Source organism: Ochlerotatus camptorhynchus, unplaced genomic scaffold, assembly GCF_037179485.1.
Source record: "Ochlerotatus camptorhynchus isolate MF236.1 unplaced genomic scaffold, CSIRO-AGI_Acam_v1.1 ptg000343l, whole genome shotgun sequence".
NCBI classification, from domain to species: domain Eukaryota; kingdom Metazoa; phylum Arthropoda; class Insecta; order Diptera; family Culicidae; genus Ochlerotatus; species Ochlerotatus camptorhynchus.
In genome coordinates this window covers 817,104-838,844 of record NW_027040831.1, presented here as the reverse complement: position 1 = coordinate 838,844, position 21,741 = coordinate 817,104, and the positions used below count along the sequence as shown (strand labels likewise).

Below are 21,741 nucleotides of genomic sequence, written 5' to 3'. Positions count from 1 at the left end.
TAAAACTTCCAGTGTCATCACAATCTTAACAAACCGTTCGTATAATTGTATTTAAACTAAATATTTTTCACACAACGCTTACGGAAAGACTTACTATCTTATGGTATACTAGTTGTCAGTTAGAGCAACACTCTGTCGATTTAAATTAAATGATTTCCACGCCACACCAATACGTATTTATTAGAAAAAGGAAATCATTTCAACCGAACAATGTTACGCTAAGCAACAAACACTTCGTCTACAAAATCAGGAAGCTGTTCGCGCAATAATCACACAATGAGATTCATTAAACTTATTTCAAACCCCCCAATGTAACCCAAAATAAAACGATACCGCTGTAAATAATGAACTGTAAAAGGACCTTAGCTTTTATCGATCCGAATCTTGGCCGATTCCTTGACGTTAAAGTTCGGTACGCGATCCTTCTTGCCCAGGATCTTCGTCGTCGGTTCCACGTAGTTGACGTTGCTGATGATGTTGGCAACGCGACGTTCGATGATTCCCAGGAAGAGCTTGGCATTGTTGAGCGTAACCTTGCGTTCGTTGTTCAGCAGGTTCAGGATCGGTGCCTCGTCACACAGGAGCAACCTGAGGGTAAGAATGAGTCGATTGAAATGGATTATTATTGACTAGATTGCGTGCTCTTACTTGTATATCCGCTCGGCAGTTCGGAGCAGTTCGTCCAGTTTGACGTCCCAGACCTGTTTGATTTCGAAGGCCGAGTCCGCCGCTTCCTTGCTTTCTTCGTCCTCCAAGCGCAAGGCGTCAATGTTGTCATCTTGGGAGTTTACCTTCGATTCGTTGATGGCAATTTGCTCGGCTGTATTGAAGGAAATGGGTAAGTAGCTAAACTGAAGGAAAATCTGCCATTATACTCACTGATCTTATCCTGCAGCAGCTGGACGCTCTCGGTCAACGTTTCCACCTCGTGGCTCAGCTCGTTCACGTAGTTGAACAAGGCAAAGTTCTCCTCCTCCTTCTTGATAAACTTTGCCACCAGGCGGTCGATGTCGTCCTCTCCGGAGAAGGCCATAATCCGCGACATGATCTGCTCGTATTCCGTGTACTGCTTCTCCAGGTTCTCCAGCATTTTCTGCCTCTTCTGGGCCTCCCGTTCCTCCAATTCTGCATTCGAACGCCGCTGACCCTTGATGCTGAGGAATTCCTGCAGCTTTGCATCGTGATCCAATTTCCGTTGCATTTCCCGCATCTCCTGAACGTGCGTTATCTTTTCGCTCTGTCCCTTGTCCTTCAAGATCTGCAACTTGGTGCACAGCTCCTCCCGTGTATCGTACGCGGACGTTGCTTGATCGATCAAATCCATCATATAACGCTTTCCCTCGTTCAGCTTCGCAACCAACTTCTCCCACATGATGTTGAACGTGGCCCTCTCCGTTAGCATGTGGTCGATGGTTTGCCTCAGTTGGGAATTCTCCGCCATGGCAACCCCAGCCTTCTTATTCACTACGTCCAACCGATTCTCCAGCTTCCTTACCGATTGCTGCGCCTTCGCAATCGTCTGATTGTACCGGATGTCGGTCATCTCATTCTTCCGAATTTCCGCTATTTCCCGGTGTATCTTCCGGATGTGACTCTCCAACTCCCGCAGTCCATCCTTTTTCGTTTTCAAATTTTGACTCCCCTTCTCCTGCTTCTCGTACGTCACCTCCAGCACCGATTCCATCTCCGTTTCCCGCTTTGAGTGCACTCCGTGCTCCTCGCAGTCCAGCTGTAGATGCAGCTGCTGTTTCTCCTTCTCCAGCGTTCGCATGTTGGCACGAAACTTGCGCATAGCTTTGTTCTTCGCATCCAGAAACGAGGCCCGCTCGATCTCCAGACTGCGGAGCAGCTTGTGCAGCCGGTTGCTTTCCGCCTCGGCGAGCTGCTCCATTTCGTACTGCTCGGCCGCTCCCATCTCGGAGGACATCTTCGGCTGGCTGGACATGGTGGCTGAGTGGTGTACAAAACTGGAAAAAAATATGTTACTAATTACTACAATAATAGGCTATACTAATTCTTCTTAATAGCGACTTTGCAGTCAATTTTAATTGTTTTATAAGAAAGTTAGAGGATACTGAGAGGTAACCACATATCATCGGTAACAGACGTGTGTAAGAAAATTTGCAAAAAAATCTAAAGGCACCGGTGAGATTCGAACCCACTATTACCATTCAGTACACGGAATTTCCAGTTTCTCTATTCATCGCTATAAGGACAATAGGAGGAAAAAGGCATTATGACAACACCAACCTGTTGATAGAGTTTCCCCCTCTGCGATCGATGATAATGTAACGGATTTTCCGGATTTCACCCCAACGTCACGAAGCTTTTTCCATTTCGGGAACAGCAACAGCGCACACTAGCAATCACAACAGTGTTTGCAAGAACACTTCTAGTAGCCGGTTTGTGTCTGCTCCGGGGGAAAGAACGCCCATACAGTTTTCCTCTCGACATACCGCCGGTGAAGTTCGTTCTCTCCACACAATCAATCCTAGTAACCGGCATTCCGCCGGTGAAGTCCGTCGAGATACCGTCATCATCACCGTCATCATCGCCGCAACAACCAGTATCGCTAAATCGGTGTGGAGCGTGAAGTAACCTCCCCCTTCCAAGGATGGGAGCGGATATCCGGGGGCAGCAGGTGGGACCTGTCACGAGTGTCTTGCATCTTCTACCTCCTCCTGGAATCCGGTCGAAATTTCTACTCGAGTGCACAGTTCATCATCATCGTCTTGTTCGTCATCACTATCATCCCCGGATAGTCGCCCTGGCGGTTGTTTTGCCCTGCAATGGAACCTGCGAGGACTACGGGCCAACATTAACGAGCTAAAACTCCTCATCGCCGACCATGAACCCTCCATTGTAGCGCTTCAGGAGACCAAGATGAATCAAAATGTGTTACAGCCAGACTTCGTTGGAAGGAACTACACGCTCCTCTTAGAATCGAACAGCGTACACCACTGGCAAAACGAGGTAGGCCTTGCTATCCGGGAAGATATACCTTTCGACCGTTTGCAAATCGATACCACTTTACAGCTCGTATATCACCGATCCAGATAACACTAGTATCCATCTATATTCCACCGAGTGCAGTCCAGGGTAGTCAGGCCGCACTGAATGAGTTGTTCGAGCAACTGGAAGGTCCGGTTATGTTTCTAGGCGACTTCAACGCGCACCATCTCGCTTGGGGGTCACAAACGTCGACTGCCCTCGGCAGATTCATTGCTGAAAAAACTCTGGACAAACAATTAGTGATTCTCAATAACGGCTCCCCTACTCGCATCGACCCGGCTACAGGTAACACTTCGGCAATCGACCTGACAGTTTCACCAAAATGATTATCGACGCAGCGACTAAATCCATACCACGAACCACCGGTCGTGTTGGACCAAAAGCGGTAATAATGTTTGCGATCCCTGCGACGTCTACGACTTTCCGACCCAGACCAACACACGAAGCATTGGCTAGATTACAGGAAGCCAGAGCAACGGCACGACAGGCTATCAACCAGGCCAAAACGCAATCGTGGGAAAACTTTGTAGCGAAAATCTTACTAACTAGCTCGACCACCGATTTGTGGCGGACGGTTAAAACTCTGCGCGGCAATCGACAACAACGCACCGTAGTGCTCAAGCGAGCAGATGGATTCACGGACAAGCCCGAAGAAGCAGCGGAGGAATTAGCGAAATGCTATAGTGGAAGATCAGCAACCTCTAGCTACTCTTCATCTTTCCAGATGGTTAAGACAGCAGCCGTACGAGAATCCATTGATCAAACACCGACACCGACCGATGATGTCTACAACATCGATATCACCCTTAACGAACTCCTGTGGGCCCTCGACAAAGCGCGAGGTGCTTCGACAGGTCCCGACTTAATTGGGTATCCGTTACTCCAACTTTTGCCACTGTCCGTGAAAATGACGCTTCTTGAACTTCTTAACAGAATCTGGAACGAGGGTGTGTTTCCCGTTAGCTAGCGGAATGTTGTCGTCGTCCCATTCCAAAACCGCACTGCCACGACTCCGGACCTGATGCCTTCCGTCCAATATCGCTCACCAGTTGCATGGCGAAGCTGTTCGAGCGGATTCTCAATCGTCGATTGACCACCGAATTAGAGTCGAGTGGCCGACTTGACAAACGTCAGCACGCTTTTTGTACAGGCCGTGGCACTGATACATATTTTGCCGAGTTGGAAAGATCACTGCCAACCCACGACGAACACTACCTTATAGCCTTATTGGACTTGTCGAAGGCATACGATACCACCTGGCGACACGAAGTTCTGCGCACACTAAAATCATGGCGATTACGTGGTCGGATGATTAATATTCTGCAAAGCTTCCTTTCGGAAAGGACGTTCCAGGTGTCTGTAGGAGGGCATATGTCTCGCAAACACCAGTTGGAAAATGGAGTACCACAGAATTCTGTCCTATCTTACTTAACTTACTTAACAAATTTCGGTCAACGTTCTTAATTTCACTGTTTAGGCTCCGCCACCACGAGCCTCTGGGTCTGCCTCTGCTGCGATGTCCTGCTGGATTCCAGTCCAGTGCTTGCTTGCAGATTTCGTTTCCGCTCCGTCGTAGTGTGTGGCCGACCCACCTCCACTTCCGTTCACGAATCTCTGTATCTATCGGCTTCTGATGGCACAAACGATGAAGCTCGGAATTTGAGATCCAATTGTGGGGCCACCAGGCACGAATTATGTACCGCAGGCATCGGTTAATGGTGCATGTTCCCAAAGAGAAGCGACTTCAGTGGGATGCGAAGTCTGAGCGGTGTATATTCATGGGCTACAGCGAGAACTCGAAAGCGTATAGGGTGTACAGTTTTAATGCGCAGAACGTAGTAGTTAGCCGTGACGTGATATTTTTGAGCGAAGACCGAATATTGCTGAAAGAGAAGTCGGATATTCACCACGCAGTATCATTGTATCGTATCAAACAGCTGATGGTAATAACGCTTTGTACATTCATATCAATGTGCTCGTCGAAGTTCTCTCCATGACCATCCATCAAGTTGACGAAAGAAGTAAAGAGCAACTGATGAATGTCGTCTGTTGTGATCCATCACCGATCTGGTCATTCCCAACATGCTCGTTTTGAAGCAGTTGCTGCTTTACTTGCTTATTTGAGTGTGTTGGTGAGTGAACCCAACAGCTTCCGTTTAATGTTGCCTGCTTTGTTTGTAACTCACACAGTCGCGCCTGCCGAGACGAACTTGGAATGCGTAGGCTTTGCTTTAATTTTCTTCTGTCGTTTCGCTTTTTCTCATGATCGTACTGCAGAAGTCTTCACTGTTTTCGTTGTGCTTTTCATCATCAGCAGTGAGTGTAACGTTTTGCTTGTGAGCAGCGACCATTACTGGTGATTGTTGTTTGTCATGGCTCTAACTCTCACTGCGTGACAAAACGATCTGTAGTCGGTTGATGCGAAGACGAGTGTCACGTGAGTGTCATGATATTTTGCATCACTTTGTTCGTGAGAAACTGGAAGAGAAGATTATCCAGTTGGAGCACGTTGGTAGTCATCTTCAAACAGCAGATCTTCCAACAAAGGCGGTGCCGGTCCCTAAACTTGAAGCTGGACGACGAACAATAGGGATTTGTAGAATTCTCGGTTATGGGGGGATGATGGAGAAGTAACCGGTGAATTTACCACAAGCTGTAGCATGCCTTGATAATATGTACACCACTTTTCTGTATTTCGTTCAAAACGAAATTCTCATTAAAAAAAACTTTTTTTTTGTATAGGTATTTCGTTTTGAACGAAATACAGAAAAGGGTGGTAGTAACGAATAAATTTAGTTTCAATTCATCAATCACACTTAGCAGACCTATTCACTCAATTGTCTCATTAATCATTGAATAAATTTGATTGTAAAGCTGTTTGTTTAAAAGCGTTGTCATGTCTTAAAAACGTTTGTTGTTGTTGTTGTTGTTGTTGTTGTTGTTGTTGTTGTTGTTGTTGTTGTTGTTGTTGTTGTTGTTGTTGTTGTTGTTGTTGTTGTTGTTGTTGTTGTTGTTGTTGTTGTTGTTGTTGTTGTTGTTGTTGTTGTTGTTGTTGTTGTTGTTGTTGTTGTTGTTGTTGTTGTTGTTGTTGTTGTTGTTGTTGTTGTTGTTGTTGTTGTTGTTGTTGTTGTTGTTGTTGTTGTTGTTGTTGTTGTTGTTGTTGTTGTTGTTGTTGTTGTTGTTGTTGTTGTTGTTGTTGTTGTTGTTGTTGTTGTTGTTGTTGTTGTTGTTGTTGTTGTTGTTGTTGTTGTTGTTGTTGTTGTTGTTGTTGTTGTTGTTGTTGTTGTTGTTGTTGTTGTTGTTGTTGTTGTTGTTGTTGTTGTTGTTGTTGTTGTTGTTGTTGTTGTTGTTGTTGTTGTTGTTGTTGTTGTTGTTGTTGTTGTTGTTGTTGTTGTTGTTGTTGTTGTTGTTGTTGTTGTTGTTGTTGTTGTTGTTGTTGTTGTTGTTGTTGTTGTTGTTGTTGTTGTTGTTGTTGTTGTTGTTGTTGTTGTTGTTGTTGTTGTTGTTGTTGTTGTTGTTGTTGTTGTTGTTGTTGTTGTTGTTGTTGTTGTTGTTGTTGTTGTTGTTGTTGTTGTTGTTGTTGTTGTTGTTGTTGTTGTTGTTGTTGTTGTTGTTGTTGTTGTTGTTGTTGTTGTTGTTGTTGTTGTTGTTGTTGTTGTTGTTGTTGTTGTTGTTGTTGTTGTTGTTGTTGTTGTTGTTGTTGTTGTTGTTGTTGTTGTTGTTGTTGTTGTTGTTGTTGTTGTTGTTGTTGTTGTTGTTGTTGTTGTTGTTGTTGTTGTTGTTGTTGTTGTTGTTGTTGTTGTTGTTGTTGTTGTTGTTGTTGTTGTTGTTGTTGTTGTTGTTGTTGTTGTTGTTGTTGTTGTTGTTGTTGTTGTTGTTGTTGTTGTTGTTGTTGTTGTTGTTGTTGTTGTTGTTGTTGTTGTTGTTGTTGTTGTTGTTGTTGTTGTTGTTGTTGTTGTTGTTGTTGTTGTTGTTGTTGTTGTTGTTGTTGTTGTTGTTGTTGTTGTTGTTGTTGTTGTTGTTGTTGTTGTTGTTGTTGTTGTTGTTGTTGTTGTTGTTGTTGTTGTTGTTGTTGTTGTTGTTGTTGTTGTTGTTGTTGTTGTTGTTGTTGTTGTTGTTGTTGTTGTTGTTGTTGTTGTTGTTGTTGTTGTTGTTGTTGTTGTTGTTGTTGTTGTTGTTGTTGTTGTTGTTGTTGTTGTTGTTGTTGTTGTTGTTGTTGTTGTTGTTGTTGTTGTTGTTGTTGTTGTTGTTGTTGTTGTTGTTGTTGTTGTTGTTGTTGTTGTTGTTGTTGTTGTTGTTGTTGTTGTTGTTGTTGTTGTTGTTGTTGTTGTTGTTGTTGTTGTTGTTGTTGTTGTTGTTGTTGTTGTTGTTGTTGTTGTTGTTGTTGTTGTTGTTGTTGTTGTTGTTGTTGTTGTTGTTGTTGTTGTTGTTGTTGTTGTTGTTGTTGTTGTTGTTGTTGTTGTTGTTGTTGTTGTTGTTGTTGTTGTTGTTGTTGTTGTTGTTGTTGTTGTTGTTGTTGTTGTTGTTGTTGTTGTTGTTGTTGTTGTTGTTGTTGTTGTTGTTGTTGTTGTTGTTGTTGTTGTTGTTGTTGTTGTTGTTGTTGTTGTTGTTGTTGTTGTTGTTGTTGTTGTTGTTGTTGTTGTTGTTGTTGTTGTTGTTGTTGTTGTTGTTGTTGTTGTTGTTGTTGTTGTTGTTGTTGTTGTTGTTGTTGTTGTTGTTGTTGTTGTTGTTGTTGTTGTTGTTGTTGTTGTTGTTGTTGTTGTTGTTGTTGTTGTTGTTGTTGTTGTTGTTGTTGTTGTTGTTGTTGTTGTTGTTGTTGTTGTTGTTGTTGTTAGTGTTTACGATACAATTCAAAATTCACTTAGCTTTCTTATCGTTTGCTCGTTTCCTGGTTCATCGTCTGCATGTTCATCTCATGGTTTACACTTCTTCTCCATAAATTTCTTCTTTACTTCTTCTATATATATATTCACCATCTTCATTCTTCATGATCTTCCATATATCTTTTCCACATTATTTTTCGATTTCTCCGTTCCTTCCTTGCGCTTCATATTTATCTTCATTCTTCTGCATCTTCATACTCATTCGTGTCTTCTGTAGTACTTTCGTTTTCTGCTTCATCTTCATCCTTTTTCACTTTATCTTCTTCGATTTCCATTCAGCATCTTTTTCATGAACTCATTTGCTTCCAACATTCATCGGTAACATTCTTCCACTGCATCTTCTTCCATTTCCTGTCCGACATCTTCTTCCATTCAGACTTCATTTTTCTTCTGCATCGCTTGCTTGTTCTTCATTCTCCGCTTCGTTTTCTTCCTATATCCTGCATTTTCCTGTCCATTCTATCTTCGCCCTTCAAAGCTTCCGATAAACTTTGGTTTCATGCAGAAACTTCAGCAACCGCTTCTCATAATCATCGTCGTTGCGTAACGCCGTAAAAAGGCTTGTGGAATCGATTCCGTATTTTGTCCTGGCCGCTTCAAATTTTCTGCAGTGCAGAATAATGTGACGAACGTCAACAACGGTCCCACAGCATTCACATGCTGGCGGAGCTGTTTTCTTCAGCAAAAATTCATGCGTAACCCTAGTATGACCAATGCGCAGACGAGTGAGTATGCGTTGATCGGCAGAGCTGTACTGATCGATCCACTTCTTCGTTTCCCTTTTGACCAGGGCTTCTGTCTGTCCTTTTTTTCATGAGCAGTCAACATAACCATTCATTCAATTTCAAGCTGTCCTTTGTGTGCGGTACTTCGTATACCATCCGTTGCTCCACGCTACTTTTCGCATTCATAATTCCAAATGCACAGCGTAACGAATAGGTAGAAAAATCAGTATTTGCTCCCTCTCGTAAAAAATCCTCTCTCGTTTAGTCACTCTGTTTCGTTTTGATTTTTTTCCACATTTTCATTTCGGTCAAGTTCCCTTTGTCGTTTGCTGTAGTGAATGACTGCAAAAAAAAATCAGTTCTACGGCAGTCACCTCTACCGCAGGTAGTGTTTGCAAACTTTTTTTTTACCCTTCTTACAAAGAAGGGTATAGATATCACTTGAAAAACCGACTATCGATCCGAGGCCCGGAGGGCCGGGTGTCATATACCATTCGACTCAGCTCGACGAGATCGGAACATGTCTGTGTGTGTGTGTACGTGTGTATGTGTGTATGTGTGTGTGTATGTAACGAAATGAGTGCGCTCACGTTTCTCAGCAACCGCTCAACCGATTTGGACAAACTCGGCGCCAAATGATAGGTCTTGGGGTCCCAAGTTTTGGAATCGGTGAACTGGTTCCGGAGATATGGCCGGAATAAGATCCGGTGAATATGGGTATTCACGGTGGATTTAACGGAAAACGTATCAAACCCATCATATACCATTCGACTCAGCTCGACGAGATCGGAACATGTGTGTGTGTGTGTGTGTGTGTGTGTGTGTGTGTGTGTGCGTGCGTGCGTGCGTGTGTGTGTGTGTGTGTGTGTGTGTGTGTGTGTGTGTGTGTGTGTGTGTGTGTGTGTGTGTGTGTGTGTGTGTGTGTGTGTGTGTGTGTGTGTGTGTGTGTGTGTGTGTGTGTGTGTGTGTGTGTGTGTGTGTGTGTGTGTGTGTGTGTGTGTGTGTGTGTGTGTGTACGTGTGTATGTGCATATGTGTGTATGTGTGTGTGTATGTAACGAAATGAATGCGCTCACGTTTCTCAGCAATCGCTCAACCGATTTGGACAAACTCGGCGCCAAATGATAGGTCTTGGGGTCCCATTGAACGGTTTTGGAATCGGTGGACCGGTTCCGGAGATATGGCCGGAATAAGATCCGGTGAATATGGGCCTTCACGCTGGATTTAACGGAAAACGTATTAAAACCATCATGCGACACATCAAATTACTACAGAATTCAAAAATAAGATCAATGCAAGTCGTGTTAAGTGTTCCAGACCACATTGGACACACTTGGACATGTTCCGGGTACCCCGGGGAAGTTGCTTGAATATGAATTGATAAGGTGATTGGTAGCCTCACCAAATAGACTACACCCGGATATATTCCGGGTACCCCCAGGCAGTGGCGTAGCGTCACTGGATGACACGGGGGTGGGGGGCTTGGTCACTGATAATGACAATAAAATAAATAAACTTGAATAAGTAAGAAGGGTCTGCTCACACCATAGGTGGATAAATTCGGGTTTTTTTTCCTTTGGTTTGTTTTTTCCTTCGATCTTGTTTTCCGTGCTGAGCACCAATGCTACCGACGTGCCAGGAAGGCAGCTCCCACACCTGGACCCTACACCTATCGACCCATCAACTCATGAACCGGGGACCAACGGCTTTACTTCCCATCCGAAGGAAGGCGTGATCAGAGATGTTATGCCTCAGAACATCCCGGCGGCGCCGACTGGGATTGAACCCAGGCCTGCTGGGGTGAGAGGTAATTACGCTTACCACTACACCACCGGCGCCGTTATTTGCAAACTTAGCAGTGTGGTTTTTAATAAGAAACTGGTTGAAATTGGAAAGAAAATCGCAGGCAAGAGGAAGTTTCGTGATTTGGCGAAGGATTTCGTTGTGCAAAATTACGTGGGTGTGTGGTGTAGGTTGAGTGGTGATGAAAGTTGTAAATATTTCCAGAAGAATTTTGATGCGGGAAATTTTGTGCGTAATTTTCGCAGTACACATTTCGCGTAGGCCAAGGAAAGAGTTTTTTTTAAGGAGGGTGAGGAAGTGGAAGCAAAATCGAAGAAAATGAAAAAAAAAACGTCCGTGGCTATTAATGAACAAATCATTGTCGATTCGTGCGTGAAGCTTGTGGCTGTGAGGAATATGCCTTTGTCTTCGATTGACTGGCCCAAAATGCGTGCGATTCTTGACGCGCTAGCTAGTGCGTTAGGTACCAGTTTTTCATCGGGGAAAACCAAGAAATACATTAACATCGATGCTGATAGAATTCAGAGATGAGAGGAAAGTTAATTTCACTGAAGATCGACTCTGCATCGCGACATGCTCGTCATATTTTGGAGATTAACGTGCAATTTGAGAATGAAGACCAAATCGTCATAAGAACCCTTGGTAAGAAATACGTGCAATTTGAGAATGAAGACCAAATCGTCATAAGAACCCTTGGTAAGAAATATATTTTTGTTCAACCGTAGTCCCTCAACAAATTGGATGGTGTTGTGCTAGTGGTCACCACTATTTCATCGCTGTTTTTCCTGTCTCCGCTGTTTTCCAATTGATTGAAGGAAAGCGCAGAAAAAGCGGTGAGCAGATAGTATCACTCTTAATTATAAATATAAGGTGCGGTTCCATTGCAGCATACCTCACTTCAGCTTTTTTAATTAAACTTGTGATGCGTATAACAGAAATTTTTCCAATATTCCGAAGTAGTGCTTCACCCTACAACCTTGTTTCTAAGATCATTCGTTCTCAAGCTATGTACTCTTATAGCATGTGATGTTCTGAAAACCTCGAAAAGTTGAACTGAAATTCGCTGAGATAAACTCTATTTTTTCCTTCCATCTAATATAAACTCTACCCAAGGGCAACATTTTATTAAATTTTGATACTCTGATACCCTTTAGCCCACTCGCAAAGGAAATAAACGTAACATTTCACTAACCACCCTTTATTAGCACAAACCTGTAAGATAATAAAGAAATTACCCCAGTTCGAATTCTTTACCGTTTTTTCCCTCAAATTCGATACATTTTTTACGCTAGAGATTGCTGGTTTGCCTAAACAACAGACAGAAAATGTTCATAAATTATATTTAGTAAATCCACGACTAACCATACAAGGGTGTTTAAAAATATAGATTTTGCTCTACCCTGCTCAATTGATTACAATTTTTGAGTATTCTCCAGAAATTTGAACCCATTTGGTTGCGATCTCATACTGCTCTTTAATTTTTATAAGGAAATTATTACGAGAAAATTTGAGAAAGTTCTATCAAAAAGTAGTCTCCAAATTTTACATAAGAAAAGATAGTAGGCATACCCGTACATCATTTTGGAAAAAGGCTAAAACGAAGAAAATAAATCAAAATCTTTTTTTTTCCTTGTAATTGCCATATAAACCTCGAAGAGCTATTGTAGTATGAAATTACAAACCAGTCAGGTCAAACTCAAACGCAAAAGAATAATCTGGACGGACCTGCTTTGGTGGAGGTGGAGCAAAATCTGCAAAATCATTGCAGGGGTTTCTTTCCAAACACTTCTATGGCCACTAGAGGCCCTACGGGCACCAACTCCGGGACAATCCATCGGATGATCACAAAATTATGATAAACAGTCTCCTGCTGTAAATTCATGAATTTTGATACCCATATTGTAGCGGTTTCTTCCCAAACACTTCTATGGCCACTAGAGGCCCTACGGGAACCTGCGCCGGAATGGCCGTTCCGGGGAGAAACCTTAAACTGGTCCTCAAGTAAGCTGAAATTGTTTCTTGAAGGAGATTCTACTTTGATATCGATTCCTTCAAAATTCTAGCAAAAGGCAAGAAAATGCTTAGTTCTGAAACAATCCGGATTTCTTAGAACCAGACTATTCCAAATGGACATTGTTGGCAATGTCCAGAAAGAACACAAATTTCTGAATCCTATGGTGCCAAAAGATTCAAAATCGGTCAAATTTGGCCGTAATAGCAACCAGAGACTTTAAATATTAAAAATTAGATCGATTTGTTTGAAAACAGCCGAGTTATAGCGGTGAATATAAAATATTTCCTACCGCGTCTATCGAGAGACTCGTACAGCATAGCTCACCATTGGAAAAGAGAAATGAAAACAAAATACGCAGCATACTCCCGGTCATTCTGCAGCTTCAACTTTCAACATGCACGATAAGCGGGAGAATGAATGAATTGAAAAATCGGCTTCCACCGAGCTGCTGCAGCAAACAGCACACAAGCAATCGACAAAAGGCAGAACGACTGCGCCATTTTGCCAGTCAAACCAACGTGCTTGCTTTGCACATTGAATGCAGAAAACGTACGCGATCACGCAGTCACAGTCGATATGCGATCCCCTTTCAAGCCCTGCTTTTGACCTCCTTCAGCTTCACATCTGTCAATTGTGCCCAACGTGCTTCCCATAGCTGACGAAAGACTTGGTTCATGTTCTTGATGGAATCAATTCTTGGTACGGCAACGTTGATTGGTGGACTGTTTCGTGCTTCACTGGCTAGACGGTCTGCTTCTTCGTTACCGCGAATTCCGGCATGACCAGGGATCCAACAAAGGTGGATCGGCCGTCCACGTAGTAAGCGCTCGATTTCCTGGATCCACGGATGCTGCGATCTATCACTCTCTATGGCCGAAAGACAGCTGGCCGAATCAGACAGAATTATAACACATTCGGTTGATGCTCTTGCAGCGATGACGGCCGACTTGATTGCAAAGGCCTCCGCCGAAAAAACGCTACATTGTGACGGAAGACCTATTGCTCGCTGAATGCTGCTACTAAATACACCAGCTCCAACCATGTTCTCGCATTTAGAACCATCCGTATAAATAGAAAAAGCACGGCTAAACCGGTAGGCCATCAACTCCTGCACGATGGGACGCACTGTATTCGGGGGTTCCCCAGCTTTCACCTTCCGTTTCACATCCCAAACAATATGCGGCTTGGACATCCCAAACAATATGCGGCTTGGGTTCATACCACTCTCGGTTGGCTAGACGTGTTCGTACAGCGATGTTTGGAAGCTCTACATCAATCGTCGCCAGGCGATCGGACGCTCGTTCCACAACTGGAAGATCGATATTCCTGGAATCCTTCTCCATCAAACGAATTGCAGCACGAATTATGGCTTGCGTAATCATTAAATCGAATGGCAAAGTGCCTGCTTCAGCCATAATCGCTGGAATCGGACTGGTGACGTACGCCCCTGAGGCGAACCGGACCATCCGGTTGTAGATGGGTGCAAGAGTCTGCACCACCGAATCCTTCGCTCTACTGACGAGCCCGATACCGTAGATAAGTCGCGACGTGACGATTGCTGATCCGATACCCAACAGAGAATCGCGTTGCCCTCGCGGAAGTTTAGATCATCTTCAAGATCCGCAGTCTAGAGTCGCACGTGTTTTTGACTACCTTGCAATGGTGTTTGAAGGACAGCGACCGGTCAAGGTTGACGCCAACAACTTTCAGTTGATTCGTCCTCGGTACAGCTGTACGGTCGATGAATATATCGTTGCTGGGTTCTCGACGGGCGTTGGGGCTGCCGTAGAAATTTTTTGATTTTGTCACGGAAATTGTTAAGCCGACGCTTTTCGCCCATTTGTCGACAGCTTTCACTGCAGCCTGTAGATCTCTATACAGAGGACGTTCCTTACTCCTCCGTACCACTAGCAAAATATCGTCCGCATAGAGAAGCACGGCAACAGTATGCGGCACCACTCTGAAAATCGGCTGCATCGCTATAAGGAATAACGTGACAGACAACACTGATCCTTGGGGGACTCCGTTCTCCAATGGCATTTCACCCGATAAATGTTCTTCCACGTTCACCCGGAAAGATCTGTCGGTGAGGAAACTGTTCAGTACGTTGAACATGCGCCCACCCATCTGCCACTTACGCAGAGTACGCAAGATACCGTACCGCCAAGTGGTGTCGTACGCTTTCGACAAATCAAGCGATGCAATCAAGCAGTGTTCGTCCCGATTTGGCAATGACCTATTAAACTCCGCCAAGTATGTGTCGACGCCTCTTCCAGCTCTAAAGGCGTGCTGCCTCTTATCCAGTCGTCCATTCGACTCCAACTCAGTCGTCAATCTGCGGTTCACGATACGTTCGAACACCTTTGCGATGCAGTTGGTCAAAGTGATAGGTCGGAAAGCAGCAGGTCCAGATTCAGAACAGTTTGGCTTCGGAATCGGCACTATTATTCCGGTTCGCCAGCTGATAGGTTTTTCAAGTGATATGTATACCCTTCTTTGTAAGAAGGGTAAAAAGGCATTATGACAACACCATATGAAAAAACCTAGTAGATCTTTATTAGAAGACGATATTTTATTTTATGTTTGATTTTTTTCATTAATGAAGAAATAAGTCGAGCATGTCCCGGAAAAATGGATTATGTTATAACAACTAATGAAAGAGGTAAAGAAAGGTAATTCCCATGTAAACATCAAAGGGCCAGTTCAGTGCCAGATCGCAACCAAATCAGCTTAAATTTTGGATGAATGATCAGAACTTGATTTAGAATTGATTGAGCTGCGTAGAGCAAAATCGATATTTTGAACCAGCCGTATGCATATGGGTGCGTGTTCGTTACTCACTCACTTTTTTCGGCGATGGCTGAACCGAGTTGCGTGCAACAAGTTTCAGCTTGTATGTTTCTAGCACCAGCAGAACTTCATACAAAAAGCATATTTTTAACGCATTTAAAATATAGCATTTCTTATTATAAACCTCCGTTAACGTTCTGGGATTGTTATTTAGTCAAACGAGACGATACTCTATGAAATTAAAGACAGTATTCATTCATACAACGTGTTCCAGAAAAAAAGTTGAATAAATTTATTCCTTAAGCTTGATGCATTCTTTTAGCTAATATTAATTGTGCAGTAAAACATCTCGATGTTAACCAGGTAATGTCCACATTCCTTCCTGGTGTTATTACTTTGCTTGATTGAATGATCGTTTGCGAGATTCGAAAATTCATTTATTTAACGTTCTATAATTCTTTTGATTTTATCTTGATTCTGTTAATTCTCACTTACTCGATCTCTCCTCAACTAGATGTCTTCCCTAATACGAGAGTTGTCTGAAATTCGAAAATTAAAATTTAAAAATTGCATCTTATTAATTTACGAATGCCGTTTGATAGGTATAACTAGTCAAAAACAAATGACTATGTTTTATGAGAATAATGCATCACATCAACGACCCCTGAGGCTGTCCTAGATCTTAAAAAATAAACCATATACAGCCAAAAGAAATCAGACATATTTAAAAGAAATCAGACATATTTATGGAGAAATCGTCCAATATCACACGCCAGAAATTTCTCCATTTTTCTACACCCATCCCTCGCATGGTTGGGTGACATTTCCCGCAAAACGACAATCCCATTACGACCAAAGCTACAGTAGTAGGAACCGAGTAGGCGTGGGATCGTCATTCTCACACACTGCGGCTGCAACCAACACGATCCGATTTTACCAGACCGGAAACAATGGATTCGCACTCACAGCTCGTGTGCACATATAAACATCGTTTGCCAGGTGCGAAAAATTAACAATAGCAAACGCGTGGAAAACGTGCCTATTTCCGCCGACGTCGTCGTCGTCGGGTCGGGGTTGATCAATGGTAACTTGGATCGGCTGAGTCTCTCCGGAGCTTTTATGAGAAGGGGGTATGTTTCATTCATCTTTTTCACGGCTATTGGCCTGCTTGTCGTTCACTTCCCTCTCCCCGTCGTGCTTCCATGTACCAGAGGTCTATTAAGGTGCCAAAGACAATCGAAATTAATTACCTTTCTAATGGGTCTCGGGGTTTTTTTTTCTGTCGATCTTCTCGCTTTTGTTTTTTCCTGCGTGGCTGCTATCTGCTACTGTTGTTGTTTCTGCTGCTGCAGATGCAATGCGTCTTCGTCGCCGCCGTCGTCTTTGGGTGATGATTTTTATTGTTTTCAGGGTAACAATTCTCTCGCGTCGAGATTTCACTTGCGCTTTTCTTTGGTATAAAGCAAAGAAATTACTCCGCAGTGCTGCACCTGTTGTGGTACGTCGGCAGAGAGAAGAAAAAAAAGGGGCGAACACACTTTGGCCAGATGGATAATTCGGTAATAATAGTAAACGAACGAAGACGTGATTGGGTGACGAAATTTTCCCTCAAAAGCAGAGGTATTTTTTTTGCAGAATTGATACTTTTTTCGAGGTTTTGATTGATCAATAACTTCGATGGCCAAGGAGCTCAGTAGGAAGGTGGCTAGTAGGGCGCCTGTGTAACCAATTAGTTGCCAATGGCGATGGATGTTGATTGTTTGTTGTGGAAATTCGGGTGAGTAAGAAGGTTGATGCGGTTTGCCAATTGAATTCGATGCTTAGCATGTGGCAATGGATAGTTTTGGGACATTTAATTTTTAGATGCACGGACAGATTCAATGGCAGGATTGAATTGGTCGAGCGTTCTTAAATCATAGGCACTTGCACTGCCACATAGAGTTTTCTAGGGAATTAACCTCGGCCACTATTCCGATTTCAGGCATTACATTTTCTGCACCATACTTGCTGCGTCACAGAACCATAGAACCATAGTTTTGGAATAAGACATTTTGTTCCGGAGATATGGCCGGAACAACTTTCAATGTATAGGAGTTTTTGGAAATAAGTCGTGTTTTTTGACAATCACTGAACCGACAAATGAAAAATATAATGGTCCTATGAGAAAGTACTTAGAGGTAAGCACATATCATCGGTAAAAGACGTGTGTGACAATTCCCCTTCAGTACACGGGTGCATTGCCAATTATACAACTGTGGATCTATTGTCTACGGATGTATTTGGATAATGACATTAGAGTTACGAATCCGTTTCCCTTCCTAGTCTCGAAACTCAACATCTGGTCACATCCAGCCATGTTCCGGTACTCTCAAGTAAGTGACCAGTTTCTGACTAGGGTCTTAATCCATTATTCGATACCCCCAAATCTCATGAGAATTCAAGAACCAGTTCAATTGGTAGTCAGTTTTCTGGCCACATCTGGACATGTGCCAGGTACCCTCGTGGAAGCGGCCAGTTTCTGACTAGGGTAAAAATCCATCATGCGATACCTCAAATCACATGATAATTCATCTATCCTGTCACATCATATGAGCACTATTGTCGGAATTTATTTTAGTAAGAAGGGTGGTGGATTAATTCAAGGTTTTTTTCATCAATTTGCGACTGAGAAAAATTATCAATATGAGGGAGTTGGAAAAAATGCAAGATGCTATATTTGAACAAAACGGCGCCGGTGGTGTAGTGGTAAGCGTGATTACCTCTCACCCCAGCAGGTCTGGGTTCAATCCCAGTGGGCGCCGCCGGGATGTTCTGAGGCATAACATCTCTGATCACGCCTTGGTCCCCGGTTCATGAGTTGATGGGTCGATAGGTAGGGTCCAGGTGTGGGAGCTGTCTTCCTGGCACGTCGGTAGCATTGGTGCTAGCACGGAAAACAAGATCGACGGAAAAAACAAAACCAAAGGATATTTGAACAAACAAAATAATCATTAACCAATTAACCTGGAATGTTTTCAAGGTTCTGGAGCGTGAAAGAATTTTCAGGTTTTAAATGTTTTTTAGAACACGGCCGTTGAATCTGACTCATATTTGAGAATCGTTTACTGAAATTCGCAAAAACGTAGACTAAGTAAAATTTTACTTAAATATGAGTAAATGTCAATCACACTTGAGTGACATTTTTCATAGAGTGACATTTACTCATATTTGAATAAACATTTATTCAATTTATGAGTGACCTACGTTTTTGTGAATTTGAAGTGTTGCATTTGGAAGTTGAGTGTATATACAATGGTTGCTATGATGAGTTTTCACCGTTTGCTCTCCAGTTTTCAAAATGACGTCCAAGCAAGAGGAGCAGCGTGTCCAAATTTTGTTCGCGCAGCAGGAGAATCTGACGTTCTCACACGCCAAGTTGGTAAAATTGCTGGATGTGGCCAAATCGACCGTGACAAAAGTTTTAAAAGTATTCGGGGAGCGTCTGTCGACCGCCAGGAAGCCTGGAAGCGGTGGCAATCGTAATCCGGACGTGGCAGCGACGAAGAAGAAGGTGAAATATAAGCGGAATCCTAACCTCTCCACCCGGGACTTCGCTGGAAAGCTCAATGTCTTCCATACTACTTTGCAGCGGGCAAAGAAACGAGCCGGGTTGTCGACGTTTAAGAAGGTGAAGGTGACGAACCGAGATTACAAACAAAACACGTCTGCAAAGCAGCGGTCCCGAAAGCTGTATACGAATCTTCTCACAAAGTTCGACTGTGTCGTCATGGACTACGAAACTTATGTGAAGACGGATTTCAAGCAGCTTCCGGGACAGGAGTTTTATACCGCATCCCGAAAAAAAAATAACTCCTCTGGCAGGCTATATGCACGTGTGGTTTAAAAAGCGCCATTTTCATTAGTACGGGAACCATCAATCTACGTCCAGGAGTGCCTGGAAAAGCGGCTGCTACCATTTCATTCCACAACCCTCCCAACAGCCCAGAACTCCGCCCTATCGAACGGTATTGAGCCTTGGTCAAACGGAATCTCAAAAAACTAACGAATCCATGGAAAACGAGCAGCAGTTTAAATCTAACTGGCGTTCGGCGGCGAATAAGGTCGATGAGACCACTGTGCAAAAATTAATGGAAGGGGTTAAGCGGGAGGCACGGCAGTTCGGATTTAACAAACCAAAAGAATAAACGAACATTTTATCCTTTAAATATATGAATTGAACTACCAAAAGAAAAATAAGAAGATTTTTGCGATATGAGTTTTGACTGAAAGGAACGATTTTTTTGTCGACCAATTTTTGCGCGTTCCAGTCTTTAGAATTCTGACACTTATGATATTTTGAGGAAACAGAATTTACGTGTGAATTCCAATGAAATACTGAAATGATTCATGAAATTTTTTTGGAATAATTCTGAGGAGTTCTTCCTAGAATTCCAACATAATTCTGAGATGCATTCCGAAAGAAGTTGAGCCGTTCCACGACAAATGACGATTCAGGAAAACTCGAAATTCTCCGATTTGCATGAAACTTTGCCTAATTGTTTGTTATGGGCAATGATTTACATTTCTGCTAAATTTCGGCCAACAAAATTGTACCTTCAACATTTTTTAAACATTGCAGCAGTTCCAAGCCAAATAGGATAAAACATACAAATGTAAGACTCGACCTTCTCCAATTCAATCTACCAGAAGAATTAAAAAAGAAAGAACACGAAATAGGAAATGGCTCTAATGTTGGTCTATGGATCTAAGACTGGGCTCATCGCTAAAAATCTGCTATTTATCAATTTTATCTAGATGAACGCGTCATTGGGACGGTACTAATGGATATTTTTGGTCTCTATTGAAAATTTAGTCGATTGCTGAATTTATGCATGGGCCCAAATTAGGGGCATTTAGGCCAACATTACATCCATTTCCCCTACCTGAAAGAATTTAATTTTCGGTCATCTGGAGATCTTTTGAATAATCCCTGATCTACTTGAAGGCATCATATTCGAGAGTCGTCTCTTGCACTTTCAATCAGTTGGAGATCTTCAAACTAGATAATCGTCATGAAGTCATACGGTTATTTGAATAATCTCTGATTCAGCTGACATAGAGATGAAATATGTGAGGGATTATCTGATTCAATAGTTGATCAGTAGAAGGTCTTCTGAATAATTGATCAATCTGAATCCTTGTAAACATACCCCAGGGGCTTGGAAATTCTCCAAAGTGCAGTGATCGTCTCTGAATTTGCAATAACTTCAAAAAATTTCGGAGTACTTTGAAGAAGTACCATGAACCGTGAGGAAATATCGAGAGCTTCGGGGGAAGAGTTATGAATATCTGGAAAACTGCGGGAGCTTAAGGAAAGTTCCGTTCAAAGAACTTTCTGGGAGTAAAGATATCTTAAGGAAAGTCCCGACTATCGGGAAAGTTTATAGATATTCAAGAGAATATTCAGACAACTTCGCACATTTCAGGAAAACGTTGAAAAATTCATCGAAGAACTAGAGTAGTTTTTTGAAGATCTTCAGATTAGTTCTGACGAGAACTTAGTTCTGAGGAGAACTTCAGAGTAGTTCTGAGGAGAATTTCAAAGTAGTTCTGAGGAGAACTTAAAAGTAGTTCTGAGGAGAACTTCAGAGCAATTCTGAGGAGAATTTCAGAGTAGTTTTGAGGAGAACTTCAGAGTATTTCTGTGTAGAGTTTCAGAGTAAGTCTGATGAAAACTTCAGAGTAGTTCTGAGGAGAACTTCAGAGTAGTTTTGAGGAGAATTTCAGAGTAGTTCTGAGGAGAAGTTCCGAGTAGTTCTAAGGAGAAGTTCAAAGTATTTCTGATGAGAACTTAAAAGTAGTTCTGAGGAGAACTTCTGAGTAATTCTGAGGAGAATTTCAGATTAGTTTTGAGAAGAACTTCTGAGTAATTCTGAGGAAAATTTCAGATTAGTTTTGAAGAGAACTTCAGTTGAGAGTTTCAGAGTAGGTCTGATGAGAACTTCAGAGTAGTTCTGAGGAGAATTTTCGAGTAGTTATGAGGAGGACTTAATAGTAGTTCTGAGTAGAACTTCTGAGTAATTGTGAGGAGAATTTCAGATTAGTTCTGAGGAAAACTTCAGTGGAGAGTTTTAGAGTAAGTCTGATGAGAACTTCACAGTAGTTCTGAGGAGAACTTCAGAGTAGTTCTGAGGAGAACTTAATAGAAGTTCTGAGGAGAACTTTAGAGTAATTCTGAGGAGAATTTCAGAGTAATTCTGAGGAGAACTTCAAAGTAATTCTGTGGAGAGTTTCAGAGTAAGTCTGATGAAAACTTCAGAGTACTTCTGAGGAGAAGTTCAGAGTAGTTCTGAGGAAAATTCAGAGTAGTTCTGAGGAGAATTTCCGAGTAGTTATGAGGAGGACTTAATAGTAGTTCTGAGTAGAACTTCTGAGTAATTGTGAGGAGAATTTCAGATTAGTTCTGAGGAAAACTACAGTGGAGAGTTTCAGAGTAAGTCTGATGAGAACTTCACAGTAGTTCTGAGGAGAACTTC

The 21,741-nt window shown here is 42.6% G+C and overlaps 1 protein-coding gene across 1 annotated transcript; it reads right to left on the bottom strand.

The window, feature by feature from the left end:
• Positions 1 to 86: 86 nt before the first annotated feature.
• Ccdc114 (Coiled-coil domain containing protein 114) lies at positions 87 to 1,951 on the bottom strand. Its single transcript, XM_065231152.1, has 3 exons — positions 880 to 1,951; positions 649 to 820; positions 87 to 588 (listed from the first exon to the last, which is right to left on the bottom strand). The coding sequence occupies exons 1-3, from the start codon at positions 1,943 to 1,945 to the stop codon at positions 363 to 365; spliced, it is 1,464 nt and encodes a 487-aa protein (XP_065087224.1). The 5' UTR covers positions 1,946 to 1,951; the 3' UTR covers positions 87 to 362.
• Positions 1,952 to 21,741: the final 19,790 nt, after the last annotated feature.